The sequence below is a fragment of the Tenrec ecaudatus genome, chromosome 9 (genome assembly GCF_050624435.1).
Source record: "Tenrec ecaudatus isolate mTenEca1 chromosome 9, mTenEca1.hap1, whole genome shotgun sequence".
NCBI lineage: Eukaryota > Metazoa > Chordata > Mammalia > Afrosoricida > Tenrecidae > Tenrec > Tenrec ecaudatus.
The window spans coordinates 131,408,612-131,422,273 of NC_134538.1; the positions used below are offsets into that span (position 1 = coordinate 131,408,612).

Here is a 13,662-nt window from a genome sequence, read left to right on the forward strand (position 1 = left end):
TGAGCCGCTCTGAGTCAGAATCGAGTAGATGGCAATAGGTTTGTGGGCAATCCGTTAAAGGTGTAATCGCACTTTGAGAAAGTTTGAAAGTACGGCACAGAGATGCGAAGCTAGGACATGGTCATTGCAAAACCAACAACAGTAGACTTGCTTGCCACAGCGTTGTCATGAATAACCAATACGTAAAAAAAACATTGTCTATGAAGGCTAATATAATGAAGGACAATAAAACTAGGTAGATTGATAGCATCTTTCATTTTCAGTTTAATTAATATGTTCCTAGAAGGTTACTATAGAGCAGTTAATAAGTGAGTGAATATACTCAACTTATTCTTGAATTTCTGGGGACTAAGCTAATTGGTGCATTAAAAAATCTATAGGCTAACAAAACAATTTTCCCCAGGAACAGTGTCTACATCCCGCTTCTGTAAGCGCTTGCATACTGATGGCAAGTTTGGCGATTCGAACCTGACATTGGCTTTGAGGCAGAAACCTCTGGGGAGCTGCTTCTGTGAAGATGATAGAAAACTCTATGTGGAGGGATAGTCTACAACATGAGGTCGCAAGGAGTTGAAAACAACTCGGTGGCCCCTAAACAAGAATTGAAACGACCATCCCCACCCACACGTTTCCCGAGCAGGCTGTCCCTGGTAGGTGCCATGTATAAGATGGGGAAGCAGGAGCGTAACGTGGCAACCAGGGGCACATGTAGCGCGGCAGGTCCTCCTCCACAGCCTCGCGTGGTGTCTTAAGGGCAGCACGGGCCAGGGGGACGCTGGTCTTGGCAGTGGGCAGTGGGAGAGAAGAGACAGCGGCTCAAGGGCTGGGCCATCTTAACAGAGTGGGGAGTGCAAAAGGAGGAGGGGGAGTCTGGAAGACTGCATGGCGTGTGCCTACGCACAGAGGCAAGGATGCGATGGGGCTGAGGGGAAGAGTTCAAAGCACAGCAGCTCTGGGGGGGAGGAGGGGCAAGTTTCTCTGAGATACATTATATTACTTTCATCCCTAGTTGATAAAAAAAAAAAGGGTTCAGGGTGGATGATACCTTCAGGACCAAGGGTGTGAGGGAGGATGCTGGGAGAGTGGAGGGTGAGTGGGTTGGAAAGGGGGAACTGATTACAAGGATCCACATGTGACCTCTTCCCTGGGAGAGGGACAGCAGAGAAGGGGGGAAGGGAGACTCCGGATAGGGCAAGATATGACAAAATAACGATGTATAAATTACCAGGGGCACGTGGGGGGGGCGGGGAAAGGGGAGGGAGGGGGAAAAAAAAGGACCTGATGCAAGGGGCTTAAGTGGAGAGCAAATGCCTTGAGAATGATTGGGGCGGGGAATGTATGGATGTGCTTTATACAATTGATGTATGTATATGTATGGATGGTGATAAGAGTTGTATGAGTCCCTAATAAAATGTAAAAAAAGAAAAGAGAAAAAAAATGATTAGGGCAAAGACTGTACAGATGTGCTTTATACAATTGATGTATGTATATGTATGAATTTTGATAAGAATTGTATGAGCCCCAATAAATTGCTTTAAAAAAAAGGGGTTCAAAAACAACTTGCTCAAGATCATAGCAGTAAATGAGGGAAGATCTCAACCCAGGCAGTCTGGCTCCAGAACCCTCCTCACTTGTAGCTAACTCACTCACTGCCACTGAGCAGACTCCCACTCACAGCGACCCGGTACGACGGGGAGGGACCGCCCTGTGCAGCGCGACAGGAGCAGACACACTCATCTTTCTCCATTGGAGCAGCTGTTGCTTTCTAACTGCCGACCCTGTGCTTAGCAGCCCAACTCGTAATCGACCACACCACCAGCGCTTCTGCAGATCCTTACCATAGCCTCTCATTTTCTACACTCCTAGAGTTTGAAATATCAATAGGGTAATAAGATAATATACTATATCATTCTATAATTCGTTATATTATCCAGTAATTCTGTTTTGACTGCATTTTGTGTTCCCAAAATAGGAGGGTGATCTGAAGATTCAGAAAGCAGACGAGAACCAGCGGAACCATCTAGAAGGCCACTGCAGCAGTACATACAAAAGATGAGGGTGTTGGTCCCCAGGAGTGGACAGGACACAGGGCCTCTCCCTAGCTGCACCATGATGTGTGTTGGGTGCATCTGGCAGTCAGATGGCCAGGGAAGAGCGGCTGGAGAAGGTTCCATCAGCATATCCTGTCAGCTGTGAGCACCCTGATGGCGCCCGCTGCGTGAGAAAGGCCTGGTGATCAGCTTCCATAAGGAGCTCAGCAAAGTCAACGCTGAGGCAATTCGATTGTTGCTACCCACCTACATTTCTAACCCATTCAATGGCATTCAACATGATGGCCTGAGAAGATGAAGCCATTCAAAGGGAGTTTAACATTTCCTTTTAAGTAACTAAAGGAAAAGTGTGTGAAGGGAGACATTGGACATGGCAAGATATGACAAAATAATAATTTATAAATTATCAAGGGGTCATGAGGGAGGTGGGAGCAGGGAGGGAGGGGAAAAATGAGGACCTGATGCCAGGGGTTTAAGTGGAGAGCAAATGTTTTGAGAATTATGAGGGCAGTGAATATACAGACGTGCTTTACACAATTGATGTATGTATGGATTGTGATAAGAGTTGTATGAGCCCCTAATAAAATGACCAGATAGATAGATAGATAGATAGAGTTATATTGAGTCTATGGCCATACTACCCTGAACATGCCTGATCTCGTCAGGAAAGCAGAGTCAGACCTGGTAAGTACTTGGATGACACTTGTATTGAGGTTAAAAAGGTTATTTTTTTCCCTGTTTGTAATCACTAAATATTTTTAATTTTTCACAAGCATGTATTAATAATCCTCTGAAAATTTAAATGTATATGGAATAGCATATGACTAGCATATGCTACAAATTTAATACAAATATAAATATTTGCTTCTCTTAAATGAGTACAATGCTGGTTATAAACTGCATAATTTTTCTATGAAACAAATCTTCCAAACAATATTCTAGTGATTATATCTTTATTAGCACAATGTAACTAATTAGGAAAATAAAATTAAGCTCTAATCATTACTTAAATTATCTCATAATTTGTTTTCTTTATAATGCATGAAGTTTTTTTTAAACCTTAAGGTACAATTTAAAAATTGTATCTTGAACTAAATTTTCTTCACTTTCATTAAAACAGAAAACTTTAGATTTAAAGAAACTTAAAGATCTAACAGCTTATGTGCAACACATAATACGGGGCTTTTTTTCTCGTAAAGGACATTAGAGAAACTGGCAAATGTTCAGCAAGGTAACAGAACAAAGTGCATTGCACATCAACGTAAACCTACAGATTTGTGTAACTGTTGTATTTCTGTTGTCACTGTTTCTTAAATGTTAGGACATACACAGAAGTCATTAGAGTAGAGAGGCTTCCTTGTCTGCAATTTACTCTCAAGCATTTCAGGGTGGTGGCTGGGGGGAATATACGTGCATGTGTGTGTGTGTGTGTATGTGTGTGTGTGTGTGTGTGTGTATTTTTAGAGAGAGATACATAGATATATGTGTGTACTCATGCAGTCCTTAATCACACCAATTAAATAATCTTCAGTTAAATGTCTATATATGCTATAATTTTACAAGGGGACTACCAAAAGTTCATGGAAAATACTATGACCATTTTTTTCTCTGTGGTTTTTATTCTTTCCAATTTATTTAGAGTTTTGTGTTTGGTGAAAATGAGTCTTTGGCAAAGGTATTCAGTCACCGGGGAAGAACCAAGTTAGCCCAGACAGGGCTCACACCGGAGACGGGGCTCACACTGGAGACAGGAGCTGACTACATGCTCCAAAAGGACCCTGTCATTACCTTTTAATTCCATTTATCCATGAACTTTTGGAAGCCCTTTTGTTTTATGTAGATCAAGAGGCAAGGAGAAAATAAAGCAAATGTAGCAAGTTGACAACTTCTGTAAAATCTGAATGAAAGGCATTAGGGATTATTTGTATTGCACTTTCAACTTTTTGAAAGTAAAATTAGGTAAAAAGAAAACATTTTAGAAAGATAATAAGAGGGCAAAGTTTACTAATTAGGACATTGTCAAGGTAAGCAAGAAATCATACTATATTTCTAGCCAATAGGTGGTGCCAATAAGTATCATTTTCTCTTAATAATTTTAAGGAGCTAAGTTTTCAATTGCAACATTCAAAAATCCAGAGCACTGACAGGTTCCCTCGGATCAGACCAGTTCCGTAACAGTGAACTGAGCAGCTACAGTGAGTGGCATGACTGCATAAGCTTCTCAGCCACACGAGCGCAAAAATCAGCATTCTCAGAAGACTCCTCCACCCAAGTGAGCTAATTTTTTTAAATCATTTTATTAGGGGCTCATACAGCTCTTATCACAATTCATACATACATCAATTGTGGCAAGCACATTTGTACATATGTTGCCATCATCATTCTGAAAACACCTTCTTTCTACTTGAGCCCTTGGTATCAGATCCTCATTTTATTCCCCTCCTTCCCCGCTCCTCTTCTCCCCCCTGAACCCTTATAATTTATAAATTATTATTTTGTCATATTTTACACCATCTGACGTCTCCCCTCACCCACTTCTCCGCTGTCTGTCCCCGAGGGAGGAGGTTATATGTAGACTTTGTAATCTGTTCCCCTTTCTCCCTCACCTTCCCTCCACCATCCCGGTATCGCCACTCTCACCACTGGTCCTGAGGGAATCATCTGTCTTAGATTCCCTGTATTTCCAGTTCCTATCTGTGCCAGTGTACATCCTCCGGGTCAGCCGGATATGTAAGGTCGAATTGGGATGATGATAGGGGGGGGGGGAGGGAAGCATTTAGGAACTGAGGAAAGTTGTCTGTTTCATCGTTGCTGCACTGCACCCTGACTGGCTCATCTCTTCCCCGCAGCCCTTCTGCAAGGGGATGTCCAATTTCCCGCACATGGGCCCTGGGTCCCCACTCCATATACCCCCTCATTCACAATACTATAATTTTTTTGTCTTTGATGCCTGATACCTGATCCCTTGACACCTTGTGATCTCACAGGCTGGTGTGCTTCTTCTTTTTGGGCTTTGTTGTTTCTCAGTTAGATGACCCCGTGTTTATCTTCCAGCCTATGGGACCCCAGATACTATATATATTTTGACATCTGGGCACCATCAGTTTTCTTCATAGCATTTGCCTTTCCACCCGCTTTGTCTTCAGCGTTCATGTTGGGGTAGGCTGGTGTGCTTCTTCCATGTGGGTTTTGTTGTTTCTTAGCTAGATGGCTGCCTGTTTATCTTCAAGCCTTTAAGACCCCAGACGCTATATCATTTGATAGCCGGGCACCATCAGCTTTCTTCACCACTTTTGCTTATGCACCCACTTTGTCCTCAGCAGTTGAGTTGGGACATGCTGGTGTGCTTGTTCCATGTGGGTTTTGTTGTCTCTCAGTGAGATGGCTGCTTGTTTATCTTCAGGTCTTTACGACTTCATGTGCTATGTCTTTTGGTAGCTGGGCACCATCAGCTTTCTTCACCACATTTGCTTGTGTACCCACTATCTTCAGCAACTTCAGGTGCTATAACTTTTGGTAGCTGGGTACCATCAGCTTTCTTCACCACATTTGCCTGTGCACCCATTGTCATCAGCGATCGTGCCAGGCAGGTGAGCATCTCAGATTGCCAAATTGTTAGAACAAAGTGTTCTTGTGTTGAGGGAGTACTTGAGCAGGGGCTCACTGTCCATCAGTTTCCTTAATACTAAAGCTATAAATATATGTACATAGATCTATTTCCCCCTTGTCGTATATAAATATATTTACATCTTTATGTGCTTGTATTTAAATCTCTCTGATTTCCTTTTGCCTCCTAATTCTTTCCTCTATTTCTTTGTACTTTCCTCTTGTGCCACTATCATGTTTAACCTTCATTTGGGATTTAGGAATTCCTCTCGGTTACATTGCCCTGGATCCAGCCATGCCTGACCTCCCACACACCTCCTTGCCACTGATTTTGGATCACTTGTTGTTCCCTTGACCCTGGGCTTGTTAACACCCACGTCCGCTCCCCTGCCTCCCTTCTCCCATATTCCCCTGGAACTGTCATCCCGCTGTTCTCTCTTCTGGCTTGTTTATTCCGCCTATCCCTTCCAGGTAGACATGCTATGTACCATCACAAGAATGAGTACAATGAAGGAACAATACAAAGTAAAACAATAGCTACAAGAACAACAACAACACACACAAATGTATAAATAGTTCAGGGTCTTTTTGTTGTCCTTCACGGGTACTTTCCAGTCGAGTCTGATGGGGTGCCATTCCCTGGCACCGCTTCTATCCCTGGGCACTTCATTGCTCTGCTCCGCTCGCTGCTCTGCTGCATGCCCCCAGAGGCTGGCTTGGGCATAGTGAATTCATGGAGGACACAATTCCCGCCATGTGTCTCTAGTGCTGTCCCCAATGGTGCTATGGGTCAATGAGGAATGCTGTGTCCTGTGGTGAGGCCGCCCTTTAGTCATCTCTGTGCATTGCTGTTCTGAGCAGGAGCATTGTCCCCAGGGCTTGGTGAGCCAGGATGTGCTTCACTCTTTTTTCCCCCCCTATCCTCCCTCATTGGTTCCTGTGTGCTCTGACCAGACCAGTCCCTCTTCTTGACCTGTAGCTTCAGTGCTGTCCTCTGAAGTGAATTCTTCTTGGGGGGAGGGTGGTACTGTTCACTTAGTTGGTAATGGGGCGGTGCCCCAGTGAGCTAATTTGCTTCTCCTGTATGTTGCATGTTCTTTTAAACTCTTTTTTTTGGTGCAGTTTGCAGGAATGCAGGTATGCACACACAACTTAACGAGGCAAAAAGGAGATTCCAGAAATTGACCTAGTTAGGAACCATGGTTTCTTCTAGTTACAAGCCACATGTGTGGATGACAGGAAATAGTTTCGTAAATAGAGAGATCATATAAAAAGATTTTGAAGTTCCTCTCAGGATATACTGAAGCACAGCCAATGAGCTTAAGACACTGTATTTCAAGTCCTGGGCAGAATGTGCCTTGGTAAATCATATTGGCTCAATCATATTTCACATTCCTAGAAGTCAACTGCTCCTGCTTGTCAGAGGTGACATTTAGAATAGCCATTTGCTCAACAAACCTAAGCCAGGCTCATTTTAACAAACATTCTTTTAGAATTTAAAACTCTTAAGAGTAGTACCCTTTGATTTTAAAATTCCCCCAGTCAGTACAACTTAGAGATCTCAAGTGACTCAACCTAACTAAATGTAACCATGCAAAAACCATACTCGATGCCAAGGGGTCACTTAAAACTCCTTGCCACCTTGTAGAACTGCCCCAGAGGGTTTGCCAGTCTGAAAACTCTCAGGAAGCCGACTGCCACGTTTGCTTCCGTGGGGTAGCTAGCAAGTGGGTTTGAACAGTGACCCTTTGGTTTGCAGCTAGTCCTGAACCTTTGTAGCAGCGCTTCATTACTTTTTATCCTTAAAACTTAGGAAAGAGCACTTGCGCTTTTCTTCCAGTCGCTAAACTCACCAAAAGTGATGGTTAATGTACCTCTGCCACATCAGCCTTAGGTTACAGAGAGGGAGGCGGGTGGAGACCCAGTTAGTAAGCGGAATCCTTTTATCCATTAAAAAGACAAGATTTGAACTCCAAGAGACAGGACAGCACCAGCATGGCATGAGGTGTCTGGAAATTAGCTGGGGGAATCTGTTTCCAGACTAATTCCAGAGTAATTCTTTTCCTCCCTCCTTTAGTGCTGATAACCAAGGAGTAGCGGGGCAGGCAGACAAGGAAGCTCTTGGTCCAGCGCACTCAATTCTCCTGAAAGCGTTCAACGGCACGGCTTCTTTAAGCAACAATTAGGTGGCCCAAGGAGAAAGCCGTGGAAGTCAACATACCTAGCCATTGTGATGGCTTAAACACTAGGCATTCCAATTACCCGTTTCAATTTTGTCTACTCTTGCTTCCCACACTAGTTTTAAGAGAGTCATTAAAGTGCTTCCTTTTTGATAATGAAGCCAAATAGCTCCCGGGTGTCTATGCTCGGGTGGGGGTAGGGGGCACAATGCCCTTCTTCACCACCATCTCAAGAAGAGATCAAAGTGCCACAAGATAATTATCTACTAAAACAATGAGTAGAAACATGGCAGGAGGGAAGTGAAATTACATAAATTGTTAAGTTCTTCTGGAATTTTCTATCTATGGAAGAGTGTTTCAGAGTGAGGACTAAGACTGAGCTTGTCTTAGAGTGGGTGAGCTTAGAGCAGGGATCAGCTGGAGGTTAGAGGAAAAGGGAGACCGAAGCTGGCTGTGTGGACCTGGATGAGACCCAGGCTTTCAGGAAATAAGACAGAGGACACTGGGGTCATGAGGCTAGATGAGCAGACAGAACCAGAAACCAAAGTCACTGCCAACGAGTCGAGGCCGACTTACAGCAACCCTACAGGGCAGGGTGGAACTGCCTGTGTCAGTTTCTGAGACTGTAACTTTTTAGGGAGTAAAAAGCCCCACTTTTCTCCCAGGAAGTGGCTGGTGGTTTTGAACTGTGAACCTTGCTGTTAGCAACCCAATGCACAATGCCTTTGTCACTAGAGCTCCTTAGATGAACAGACAGGCCTTTGCAATGGGGACGGAGAATAAAGAGCATACTTCTGAAACAGCTATGCAGGAGACTACGTGTCAGCAAAATGGCGGTGGTTCAATCAAAGAGATCAGAAATCCCCTGTAAGATTAAGCAGGAATTGAGTACCTTGGTTTCTGTCACACCTCCCAAAGATGCAACAAAGTCATTCTCTGTTTCAGAATAAAGGTTGCAGACAGAAAATGCTTGAGATTAAGGTGTCTTGGGGCTGCCTTTCTGGTCATCTGAATCAGGGACCCAGTAAGTAGACAATCACCCAAGGCCTAAGCACCTGGGGAACTGCCCAATGAGAAACAGAATACCGTCTCTCCTTCCTAGAAGTAACATCTGCAGTCAGAAGGACAGTAACTCAATTAGACAGACCTAGAAAGAGCTATTAGCAGTACAAACAAGTGAAGGGGCCTGAAGACCCAATGAACGGCTCCTTCAATGAGCTAAGCTCTCAAAAGTCCAACTGAATTTTTCTACAAGTCTTCTTGAAAGGGATTGAATCAGCATCTATTTTGAGAAAAGGAAGCAAGGTGACCTGATTTAGAGGAAGGCCAGGAGATCCCAAAAGATGGCTCTGAAGTGAGTAAACAATAATACCAGAGGACAATGAATATGTACTTATGGATCAAGTTCAGTACTACTGGGTGTCGTGTCCCTCCCAATGGCCTTTACAATCATAAAACTGTGATTCAAAGCTGATTCCAGAGGCAAAGCTCTTAAAGACCTCATTACATGAGGTGGCTTCAAAAGGTTCAGAGAGAAATTAATTATCTTTCACGTATTTTGTCCACAAACCCTTGGAAGCCCTCATAGAAAGCAGGGGCAGTGATGAGAAGAGTCTCTCTGAAGATCCACGTCAGAGATCGTCATAGAAAACTTCACCATGATTAAGGAGGCAATGAGAGATCACCCACAGAGTATAGGCAATAGGAATGGTATACTTAATTTCACAAAAGATTAATTTCCTTGCTTTATATAAGGCATATTTGTAAGGAGAAATGCTTGGAAATTGATAAGGAGCTGATAAAGAAGTGTCATCACAATGGGCCACCTGTCCAGATTAGTTGCGACTTCATCTATGAAGATAGGGTGGTGAGAGAATGCATGCAACAATCACAAGTCAGGCTTAGTCTTATACTTATCTATCCACCTGCTAGGAGGCAGCTGCAATTGAATTCAGAGTCATGAGACTCTTGGGGAGAAAGAACAGGATACCCATGGCTACAGGCTCCTCCACCCATAGTGAACAGAAGAGGAGGAGGAAGGAATATTGAACTGGTCTGGGAGCCATGAGAAGGACTTTAAAAACACCTAAGTTATCCTCGAAACTGAGTCTGCAGTAGCCCATGGAATTCAGGCATATAATTTTTAATTAGTAACAACACTGAAAAAGTTGGAAGGAATGAAATTAATGATAAAAATATATTTTATTTACTTGCAATAGATCCAATCTGTTATCACGATAGCACGCACAGAACTGTTCCTGGAGGTTAAGTATGGATAAGTCGGCTCCAACTCCTAATGAACCTGTGTACAAGCCTGCAGCACCCTTACAACGGCTATTATCTTTAAGCCCATTATTGCAGACGCTGTACCACTCCAATATTACTCCTTCAGATTATGCACACAGGAAACACTCTAATGGGGCTACTGCGCATTCTCCTATTTGACCACATCTTCAAATCCAGTGTGTGTGTGTGTGTGTGTGTGTGTGTTTCAGTGCTAGACTGTATCAGCTATGTCTTACGTGCACAAGAACCACATGCAGCTAATGGCGACCATACTGGACTACACAGGTACATGGTGTGTGTAACATGATATCAACAAACACCAAAAGGTGCAGAAGAGAACTGGATGTGGCTAGATGTCTACCAGTAAAGGGTGCCAAGTATGTTTGCAAATAGCTGTAGCTCTCTCATTTTGCCAAACCAAACTCCCAACTCCCTGCCATGGAGTCTGGGCTGGCGGATGCAACCCTCTTGTGAGTTGATGAGACTGGAACTATTTATTAGAGCTGAAAGCGCAGTCTTTCTCCGGAGGAGCTGCAGGTGGTTTCTAACTGCCAACCATGGGGATTCGCAGCCCATTATTTAACCACTCTACTGACCATGCTATATTCAAATTACATCATTCAGCCCATATCCAATAGATAGACTAGAATCTTTTCAGAGGAACAGAGAAGAAAGGCGTACCTGCCATTTGAAGTGCAGTGATGACGTCATGCTACATTCCTCTATTAATGTCTCCTCCTAGCCCTTCAGGGACTCTAATCTCAACAAAAAGCATTCTAAGTCTCTTGTTTATATAGTGGTACACACAGAACTTTGTCCAAAGCTAAGGATCTTCAGAATCAAATGAAGCCTGTTACCACCCCAACTCTTGGGAGAGGGAGGAGGAAGCTTACCTCACCATTCATTACAGCCTGAAGCATTCCTCGCATAAGCCAGCAGTGGCTCTCACTGACCTCAACCACGCAGTGTGGTTGACTGTGGTCTAGCAAGATGGGCACTCATCGAGGGAAAAACAACAGGTGGACTGAATTTAAGTTCTTGTATGGCTAAGGAGCTGGGAAATTAGACTATACCATAAACATGCATATTTAGGACATTTTAAAACTCAGTCTTTAACTTAAGAAACAAAGTAATCAGTTTAAATAATAATTTACCTAACTGGAAGTTTCCTTACATCAAGTAAAATATATAACTTCATAGCTTATTCGCTTAGACATGGACTGGAAGGGGGTAGGAATGAAAAATTTTGCATAGTTCCTCTCTATTTAAATAGTTTAAATGAAGTTGTTACTAATCTATATAGCCTATATGCCCTGTCACCAAGTCAATTCCAACTTGATATTATCTAGAACTCTATGGATCTGCCCCAAGAGGTATTCAAGGCTGAAACCTTTATGGAAGCAGGCAGCCGCAATTTCCTCCCTTGGAGCAGAGTGGATTCAAATCACCAAACTTTTGGTTGCAGCTGAGTGCATAACCCCTGGGGCTCCATCTATCGGCTGTACACCATCTTATACACTGCGGCGTATATATGTATTCTATATGCCATATAAGGTGATCTAGTCCCTATAGTGCCATATGTCATTTCCCCTCTGAACAGTACTGCATATCATTTTCTCTGCAGTGAAGTCAATACGACTCTCCTTCTTAGAATTCACTGTCAGTTTCAGTACGGGACCCTGAATGCCTGTTATCTCTGACCGGAATGCTGTTTGCTGGCAGCCGGCTACCTGCACCGAGGTTTCACTGGACCAGACTAACAAATATCGGTTTATCCGAGCGATTTCAAGACTAGTACCACTGAGTAAATCCAGATCCTCTGCTTTGTTTCAAACTGGGATGTGTGTGTGTGTGTGCTGTGTTGTGTTGTTGTGTAATATTGGGCAAATCGACTGCACAAGACGTTAAAGTTTTGAAAAACAAGAACATTACTCTGAGTACCAAGGTGCCTTGCCCAAGCATGGTGTTTTCAGTAGCGTGATATGCATGCAAAAGTTGGACACCAAATAAGGGAGACTGAACAGATAATGGACACATTTGAATTTATGGTACTGGCCAAGAATCTTGAGAGTACCTACCATGGGCTGCCAAAAGAAGAAACAAATCTGTCTTGGAAAAAGTATAGTCAGAACGCTTCTTAGAAGCCAGGAAGACGAGACTTTGACTCACCTCTTACACCTTGGACATGCTATCAGGGGAGAGAAATCCCTGGAGAAGGACATCACGCTTGGTAAAGTGGAGGGTCAGTGAAACAGAGCAAGACCCTCAAGGAGATGGACTGACACAGTGGCTACAACACTGAGTTCAAACACAAGAACAATCGTGAGGACGCTGCGCGACCGGGCAGTGTTCTCTCTGTTGTACATAGAAATGCTGAGTCAGGACCAAGGTGAGATAACATCTAGCTCTCTCTCTGTATATATAAAATGTGTATAAATATATATATACACACACACACGTATGTATGTTTGTTTTCTACAGAGAAGTGACGCTATAGTCGATCACAGCATATGGAGACCTACAGAAAGCTGAGTTTTTAAAGGACAGGAGATGGCTGGAGAGAATAACAAAGTGCCAAGTCTTTCTCTTCAGACCGACAAATGGAAGCACATAACGTGGACCGTGTAAAGAGGCAAACTCACCTGCATTGGAGCCGGTCAGGTTGTACCGTGCGTTCAGCTTTTTGATAATGTTCTCGTGGATTTGGTACCACTCGCTCTCGGTGTTACACCTGCGAAACCACAAACACGCTGTTAAACAATCATGGTGCAGGAGAGCCACCGAGAACCTCAGGGCACGCCTGCCTATTTTGTTGCAACCCCTGCAAAGAGCTTCCCGACACCACTCTGGGAAGCCCTAACAGCCAGCTGCAGATGGCCGTTCGTTTTAGCTCGGCGCTCCAAGTGGAGTGGAAATGTCCACACTGAATGGTCTGACTATTCAGACAGCTCGTCAGACTGAGATGAACAACGCACAGACGGTCCCCCGCTCACTGCTGTCAAGTCGATTCTGCATCACGACGATCCAATAAAACGGTGTAGAACTGACCATGGACGTTACCAAGATTGTAACTCTATGAGAGTAGAATGCGTCGTCTTTCTCCGGAGGAATAGCTAGTGGTTTTGAAAGACTAACCCTGTGGGTAACAGCTCAATGCATAACCACTACGCCACCAGGGCTCCTTCCAGCTCACAGATTAGAAGATAAAAGAAGGCATTTTGGGATTCACTGTGCACTGTAGAAGGGGGTGCAGGTCAAGAGGCTGATCCAAACCCTCCTTACTCCCAAGCTTCGTGTTGGAGTAAACGGGATACTAGCTACGCCTCCCTTTGTGCAATGGGGATACTAGACCAGAACATGAAATTCACCTAAGCCAAACCCGTTGCCGAGCTGATTCCAACTCTTAGTGATTTGACGTGCTATGTACAGATGTTCCAGGTCATCCTGATGGAGGAGCCCCTAGTGAGAGTGCTACGCACTTGGTGAAGTGTTTGGGTGGTGACCATATGGAGTTGTCTGCACTCACAGGCTGCTCCTGA

The 13,662-nt window shown here is 43.9% G+C and overlaps 1 protein-coding gene across 3 annotated transcripts in view; it reads right to left on the reverse strand.

Moving 5' to 3' along the window:
- DOCK4 (dedicator of cytokinesis 4) overlaps nt 1-13,662 on the reverse strand; it is a 481,793-nt gene that overhangs the window by 189,213 nt on the left and 278,918 nt on the right. For all 3 annotated transcript variants that reach the window (XM_075558568.1, XM_075558567.1, XM_075558566.1), the window contains exon 12: nt 12,766-12,854. In XM_075558568.1, coding sequence (XP_075414683.1) covers nt 12,766-12,854 — 89 coding nt within the window. The remainder of the gene's footprint in view (nt 1-12,765; nt 12,855-13,662) is intronic.